This window comes from Chinchilla lanigera, unplaced genomic scaffold (genome assembly GCF_000276665.1).
Source record: "Chinchilla lanigera isolate Chin_1 unplaced genomic scaffold, ChiLan1.0 scaffold00066, whole genome shotgun sequence".
In the NCBI taxonomy this organism is placed as follows: Eukaryota; Metazoa; Chordata; class Mammalia; order Rodentia; family Chinchillidae; genus Chinchilla; species Chinchilla lanigera.
Genome location: NW_004955467.1, coordinates 7262358 through 7270852, shown reverse-complemented (window position 1 = coordinate 7270852; position 8495 = coordinate 7262358). Strand labels below are relative to the sequence as shown.

The 8495-nt window shown below is 43.0% G+C and overlaps 1 protein-coding gene across 1 annotated transcript in view; it reads left to right on the top strand.

The window, feature by feature from the left end:
* Glp2r (glucagon-like peptide 2 receptor) overlaps positions 1-8495 on the top strand; it is a 69263-nt gene that overhangs the window by 37957 nt on the left and 22811 nt on the right. Inside the window, exons 7-8 of the mRNA XM_013522035.1 lie at positions 617-677; positions 1487-1556. Of these exons, the coding sequence (XP_013377489.1) occupies positions 617-677; positions 1487-1556 (131 nt within the window). The remainder of the gene's footprint in view (positions 1-616; positions 678-1486; positions 1557-8495) is intronic.

The window sequence follows — 8495 nt, the reverse complement described above, 5'->3', positions numbered from 1 at the left end:
GGGGGGGGAGAAAGAGGGAGGGAGGGAGAGAAGGAGAGAGAGAGAGAGAGAGAGAGAGAGAGAGAGAGAGAGAGAGAGAGAGAGAGATCTTGTCCCTTTTATAAGGGCATTAAGTCCATCATGAGGATGCCATCCTTATGACTCATCCATCTCTGATTGTATCCAAAGGCTTTATTTCCAAATACCATTACCTTAGGATTAGAGCTTCAATATAAATTTGAAAATAAGGCATTCCATAACATCAAGTATTCAAGGTAATATTTTTGATTTAAAGAATATGAGCAAGAGTATCCAGATCCAAAACCCTTGGAGAATTTCATGCTGCAGGATTCAGATGAAATAACATAGGTCTATAATTCAGGAGATTTTGGTTAATGTCCTTAGATTTTCTCTAAACTGTAATCTAACCTCTTCTCCGGGTGCTGGTTCCTCTGATAGTAAAACAATGGGTGAACCAGTGCTGCCTTAGCTCTCTTTTGCTCTTGCAGTTCATGATTCTATATTTGGGTTTTTCTAAGTTTTAAACAGCGGTTCTGGGCTGCATCAGGCTGGAGTGGGAGGCAGGCACGTTTGACCAGCCTTCTGTTAATTATATTTCCTTGCTCTTTCTCCACAGCCTTCCCTGTGCTATTTGTTGTCCCCTGGGGGGTTGCCCGTGCACTGCTGGAGAACACCGGGTAGGTAATTCACCTGGTTTTACTCTTCCATGAGCCAGTAATTTCCAGATATGTCCAAGTATAGAATGACACCATTTTCCCAAAGAGAGCACATAACTTTCCCCACTTTGTTCTTTTAGAATATACTTAGAAATGTAGATAAAGAGATCAAGGCTCTCCTAATAATTAGTTTATTAATTTAGGTATACAGGCACATAGAAATGTTGTATAGGTTAGATGTGATACTGGGTATTAAGGACATAAGCACAAGAATACTTTTTGTAGCACTGTTCACAGTGAGGGGAAAAAAAGCAAACCAAAAAAATAAAAACAAAACCCTGAGTGCCCATCAGTGTGAGAGCTATTGACTAAATAGTAGCACACTTATATCTTGAAATATTATGGAAAAACAAGTTAGTTCCTGCTTTTACACTTTAAGTCTGCTGCTGAATAATGTATATTGTGTGATCACGTGCTTCTTTCAAATAATCACCGAAAACATATATAATATATATCATATATGAAACAAGGAAAAACAATTTTCTTAAGTAATATAAAGCATCTGTATATGAGGATTTGTGTTTGTATGATCATGTCGAAAAATTTAGAAGGATCCACACACAGTGCGTTAAAGGTGAAGAACAATTTCAAAGCAGGAAAAGCTAACAGTACCGGGACTAATGCAAAGAATTTTAGTTCTGTTTTTCCCTGTCCATCCCCTCAGGGGAATGATTGGCAGAAAGTAAATCTCATGCCTTCCAGAGGGCATGAGATTTTGCCCCTCCACCTCATCTCAGTTTTGTTTTCTCCTGCCTGCTCTTTGCCCTCAGGTGCTGGGCAACAAACGGGAATAAGAAAATCTGGTGGATCATCCGAGGACCCATACTGCTGTGTGTGACAGTAAGGACCATCACACTGCCCTCTTTCCCCTCTGAGCTCAGCAGCTGCAGGGGACTTCTCCTTAATCCTAGCTCTCGAGTTCTCTGGTCCCTGACAAGGACAGGCAGAGGTGTGAGCAGTTTCTGCTAAATGAGAATTTAGAGACTTCTTTGTTTTGATTCAGAATCTAAATTCAGAGTTACACTTAAGCCTCCTTCTTTCTGGGTCTGAGATGCTGACAAGGCCCTGGGCAGGGAAGGAGGAGCCCAGCGACAGCAGAGTAACTAGCTCGTATCTTCACACCATTAGCAGGAGGAAGGCAGACATCAAGGAAACTACTTTTAAAAGAGGAAAACACACAATCAGTATTAACACAAAGCTGTTACGAGTAGTAGGGTCAGGACATGGGTGCTACTCGGAGACCTTAAGCGGAGGGGCCTTGATTCATTACGGCTAGAATACCTGGGATGAGAGGAGATGTCTGACCTTGAGTCACAGGGTCCCTTTAGATTGTAGTGTGTGGAGATGAAATCTGTCAAAGATGCTTGAGGGAGAGGCCAAGGACTTATCCAAAAGTGGGAAAGATTGACCTGTGGATAGAAGGTGAAAATCTTCCACTTAGACCTAGGGCCATCGTGGCTGGCTGTTGGGCATTGTATTCCACGCTCTGCTGACTCTCTTCCCTGACAAGCTGCTTGACTTGCTATTCTACATAAATAATGTGGTCTCATGAAAGAAAATACATCTAGTTTTCATAAAATGTCAGTATGTGTCAATAATACAAGGCAGCTCTCTGCTCAGACCTAGAGGGAAGAATGCTTATTAAAAAAGCAGGAGACCAAGGGTGCAGAGAGTCTGGGGACTGCAAGGACTGGGTCCTATCATGTCTGGGGTATGAGGTGATCACAGCTGTTGGGGTCTTCCCTTCAGCCACTGGATACACAGCTAAGAGTAAATGTTCCAAATGCAGTCACACACACACACGCCACTTGTAGCATTGTCTCGCATCCTCATGTTACCATGGGCCATGTTGCGTAGCTGGGGTTCCAGCACCCATCTCCTTACACAGGCACCTCTGCCATTGCCTGGTAGTATTTATTGGGTGCGTCCTACATAGTAGCACTAGTTCTAAGTGCTTTCTGTGTATGAACTCAATTCATCTTCCCAACTGACCTTTGAGATAGATGCTAGTATTATGTTTATTTGGGGCAAGGGCCTTGAGATGAGAAGTTACTGAGAAGTCACAGAACTAGTAAGTGGGAACTGGACCTCAGCCCAAGGGTCTGCCTGGGTGGCAGCTGGCACCTGTAACTATAACACTGTGCAGCTGCTTAAAACATGTTGATTGCCTCCAGAGCCTGGGCCTGGAATATTGGCTGCTGCAGGCTCCTTTAGACATTAATATCTTGGTTCAGACTCTCCCCAGGTCCCAATTTCTTTGCTCTACAAAACTGTCCACTGGTGATCCATTGCTTATCTTTCATGTCTCAGGTCAAGTATCAAATTCTCTGTGCATCTGGATCTGGACACTCAGGTCACAAAGTAGAAACGGTCATATCCTCTTTTGCATCTTTCCTGGGTTACCTTCAGCCCCTGCAAACTTCAAGTGTTTATTTGAAAACTATTTGGTACCATTGTAAACTGCACGTTCTATTCATCCTGGCAAGCTAGCCCAAATATATGGTGACCCTCAAAAATTTTATTCAGTGAGTATTTGTGACCAACTCTCCAGGTTCTGGGAGGTTCTTGCTGACTAATAAAGCAGGAGAGAAGCTAATAGTGCTCTCTCTGATGAAGTTCAGACTCTACCCCGCTGGATCCCCAATACTCACTCTGCAATCTTCTGGAAGTTACACAGATAGCTTACAATACATCTCAAACTTAATTTTTCTTAGAAACAGTGGAGGTGTCTTTAGACATTCTTTTGGGTTGGGTGTGACTCCCAGACATTATACTCCATTGATTTTCAAAGTGGCTCCTCAGGAAGTGGATTCTAATTGTGTGGCTGAGATTGAAAAGCATTTTGATTCATCTTTGCTCTTTGCAAATCGGTTCTGGGACCATTAGCACCAATATCAGACTCTGATATGCTTGTGATAAATTCAAGTTCTCATCTCCCACCTGCCAGACCTACTGAATCAAAATTTGCATTGTAACCAGATCTCCAGGATTTAGATACACATTAAAGTCTGTGAAGCTCTTTGTGCATTGTTATGATTCTTAAAACTCATTGTGTATTAGAAACATCACAGTGGTTCAAACCAATGACATCAAAACTTCTGGGAGTGGGATCCAGGCAACTATACTTTTAATAGCTCTCAAACAACTCTAATGAGTGGCCAGGCTGAAACTGCTGCTCTCACTTTACTACTTCAGTCTTCTGTGGCTGGCTGACTACCATGCCAGCTTCTCCTACTGCTTCTTAGCTCCTGGAGGGACATTATCTCTTAGCAGAATGGGTGAATGTGCTCTATCTTTTCACTTTGGATAAAATAAGCTTTACCTGCTATAGCTTCAACAGTTCTACCTGTGGTTGACTCCACAATCACCTTTGCTTGCAAAAGATTCTTTATCTTCCCATCCATATGTTCTTCTCCTGCTTCTTATCCCACCCAGCAAATGATTCCACCATTTACTGCCCCATATACCCAAGTCACAAAGCTTAGTATCCTCCTAGCTGTTATTTTCTTATTCCCATGCACTATCCACTCAGACTTCAAGTGTTTTCATTTCTTCCTCTAAAGATCCTTACAACTCATCCCCTTCTCCTTAATTTCACTTTTTAGAGTAAAAGTTGATTATGTCTCTTTTCTACTTGAACTCTTTTTGGGTCACTATTTCCCTCAGGCATGGTTCCAAACTCCTTAGTGTGGTAAGCATTGTCATTCCCTGTTTGCTTGTCCAACCACAATACCCCATGCTCTATTATGGAGAAACTCAGTGTTCTCCAAATCTCACTCCTCCATGACTTTATATTCCTTCTTCCTGGAATGCTCATCTTATGGCCCCACATCTGTCTAGTGATCTCTCTCTCCTTGGAAACCAAGCCCTTAATTGCCCTCCCTCAGTTAACAGAAATCAATAGGCATGCCTGCAGTGGACTATTTCATAATAATCCTCAGGTCAACAAAGGTCTTCAAGAAAAAGTGCTAAATTACTGTTGTCTATGTCTGTAGGGGCTTGGACAAGACAAAATGACCCTGAATAGAAATTGAGGAAAATTCCCCCCTGGTCAAAAGCAGTAATAGTTAACCACGAACTTGTAGAACATGGACATGGACCATAGCAAAAGACTTTGGAGTGTCCACCTCTATCAGTTTCCCACGAGAGACTCTGTCCTGAACACTAGCAAGTTAAACCTGATGACTTCCCAGCACACACAGCTCTAGGGTTCTAGGATTCTGTGCACCGGTGTCAGGGCTCCCCAGAGAGTAGAATCTTTATGTTCTACCAGACTCAAAAGGAAAACAAAAGGCCTATAGTGAAGTATAAGAAGCTGATCCAGTCAGGATCTGGAGTCTGACTTATAATATGCTCTTCAGCCAAGTGAGTTGACCTCTCTCACTTCTATTTCTTCATCTGTAAAATCAGAGTTAAACTAGACAATTGGGCCCTTTAGAGACATTTGGCCATGTCTAGAGTAATGTTTAATTGTCACCAGTTCCTGAGGAGGGTTGCTACTGGCATCTAGTGGGTGGAGGCTAGGGATGCAACTCAATATCCTGTAATGCACAGGCTGGCTGCCCAGAACAACTAGTTAACCTGTTCCAAATGTTAGTAGTGCTGAGGTAGAGAAACTCGGGGCTAGACAGGGACTGTGCATTAGAGCAACCTGGGGAGGCTTAAAAACCCAGCCTAGACTCCACCAGACTGATGGAATCAAACTTCCTGCCAGGTAGAACTTTGTTAGCACGGGACTCTCAGTTATCCATCTTCTCCCTGTAACCTTTAAACATCTTCTCTATACTGGCTGGTGCTAGGTTCTTTCATAGTTTTCATGAATTTAGAATTTAATAATTATCATTCTGAGACTCCTCAGACTGAGTCCTATCTGTCTTTGTGCTTGGTCAAATGAACACATACCACAGTTCCCAACGATTGGAGTACGCATAACCCCAAGTCCAACAGAGAATCCCTTTTGGGGCCTGGGTCCCTGAATGATTGCATGGCTCAGCGCACTCACAACGCACTAGACTATGACATAAGAAAAAATATAGTTATATTAAGAAAAAATATATTCCTTGACCCTCACACGTGTTCTATCTAAACTAAAATACCAAAAAATAATACAATAATTGAGATTGAGCTGGTAGCACTTGACGTTTCAGGGTACATAACAATTTTCTTACATTTGAGCCTGGGCCTTATTTACTGAAGTATCAATCAGAGGCTTCTGGGAAAAGCCAGTTGTGCACAGTGCGAGGGGCATTTAGACAAGGGGTCTCCCACCGCAGATGTGGGTTACACAGGCGGACCTCTCCACACTCCCTTCCCTGGCTCTGCATTTGCTGGTCGGAATCTGGGGTGAAATGAATGAACGTCATGCTGGATGTCCAGATGTGCTGGCAGACTTCATGTGCTGCTCCATTGGTACAAGGGTCCCTGTTTTGAAAATGCTCAAAATGTGACAACCTGAAGAGTCTGAATATTCTTTGGGTCTTTCACCAGACATAGAAATTGGAGATTTCCACCTCTTTCTTTCTGTAGACATTATATAATATTTCAATACTTAAATTAACCCATGGTACATTTAGAGATGAGTCACACTGGAGCACAGTATATTCTTTTGTCTTAGCCTCCTCAATCTCCCTATGAAATTGATAAATCTTGATTTGGTCCAGCCTTATAAATGATTATAGTGTGCAAGGTCCCTCTACCCATATCCTGTGGTCAGTAGACTGACCAGACTGAACACCCAATCAAAGGCTTTTTTTGAATCCACAATTTGAATGAACCATCTGTTAGCCTTACGAGGTCACAAACTCAAAACTGTCATCTATCCTCCTTGATTTTCTCCTAATAGTCTAAGAATGTTGCAGACATGAACAATGGGCAAAATGAGTCTTTGTTGGCCTTCTACCCGCTTAGGTCCTCTGCTCTACCAGGGGCTGGGGTTGTTCGCTGTTCCGGGTTCCTCAAGCTAGCCCCTCATTCTCCTCCTCTCCTCTTCTAAAGAGCTATGGTGGGACTTTCCTCAGACAATGTGCTGCCCTACCTCCATTAAAACCTGCCTTTTCTGCATCCTGTCTTCTCTTTTCCATGGTGGAAATAAATCAGATGATATGTTTTTATTTATCATTGTCTTGTTATTAAAAAGAATGAATAAATGAATACGAGCAGGGAGTCCTCCCTCCTCTCCCCATCATTCCTTGCCTTCTATGGGACACAAACACTTCAACAGGGCTCTTGGAGAAAGTGTGTTTTCCCCAAAAGCAGCAGTTCGAAGGGTAGGCATTTTAGTCCACATAGCAGGTCACGGAATCATGGACTTGGGGTGGGGTGGAGGAGTTAAGGGGTACATGAGGACTCTTTCTGAGTGCCTGTCATGCTAGCAACCACCTCCGCCAACCTGTGGACAGACGCTGGAGAAGAAAAAGGTATGCAGCACCTGAAAATGTAGCCGAGATGTCCAGAACCTGGAAGGGAGCCTTACATGAGCCATTGGTTGATGCCTGTTTTCTCTTGTCTGGTCTCTGGGAGACAAAAAGAGCAGAATCCACATGCTGGTCATTCCAGCCCTTCCTTTTCTAGGAGACAGTCCTTATTGGAATTAATTTGCTGAAATATGTGCCTTTCTCCAGTTAAGCTTACTTTGTGAGAAAAAAATGCCTGTGTTCAACAAATCACTAAGCCAGGCGCAGTTTTCTCTTTATGATGAGAAACAGATATCCCATTAAAAGGGATATATTACTTGGTTACATTTAGCTTGTATTTAAATTTTCTGTTACTAAATATCCTTTGGCTGAGAACCTCCATCATTCCTGTTGGCTCACTGGTTAGATAAATAGCCACTTGCCTGAAACTTTAGCTTTTCAGCATTGAACATTATTTCCTTCAAGGCCAATAAAGCAAGTAAAAACAGGTACATACTGCATTCTATGGCTTGTGTTTAGTTAAAGGATTTTGCTTCGAGACAGGAACATTAGTACTGTGCAGGATCAATGTCGGTAGAGACTTTATCCCATTGTCACCTGATGGCCCTTTCTTTCTGTTGGCTCTTGTTCCACTGCACAGGGGCACCATGAAGTCTTTTCAGTTTTAAAGAACAACTACCTCTCAGGTCCTCACCCAGCTCTGCAAACAGAAGTGGCATGACATTCTCTCCATTCTGTACCCCTTGTCCACCACAGCGCTATCTCTCTGCTTACTTTCACCGATATACCTTTTAACCGTTGCCTACACTCTCTCTGGTCGTTAGATTTCACTCAAAAACCAAAGTATTGCAATCCGACTAGCACTTTGTTGCTACATGCAGTCATATGCTGCCTAAATTCCATGCAGCCTTTAAACTTTCTTACAAGTCCTCCTCTCTTGGGCTGCCAGGATGTCACTTTCATGTGGCTCATTCCAGCTGCTCTCCCTGTTCTTAGTCTCTGTTCCTGTCACCTCTGCCTCCTCCATCCTCTTCACTGCAGAACAATTGGTTCTCCTCCTTTCCTCTCTCTCTCTCTGTGTCTCTCTCTGCCTCTGTCTGTCTGTCTCTCTTCTCTCCAAATCTACAGTCTTTGTAGTTAATCTCACCATATTCATGGCTTTCTGGGAGCTTTCTGTTGAGGTGTAAATAAAACTCTCTGACTCCCTTGGGACATCTCCACTAGATGCCTCTTTCCTCTCCCACCACCAGTGTGCTTCCTCCTCCACACTGTTCCTCTCCTGGTGAATGGTGTTATCGCATATTTGAGATTTGTGGTGAAACACTGAGGTCATCTTTTACCTCACATCCAACCAGTAACAAAGTTC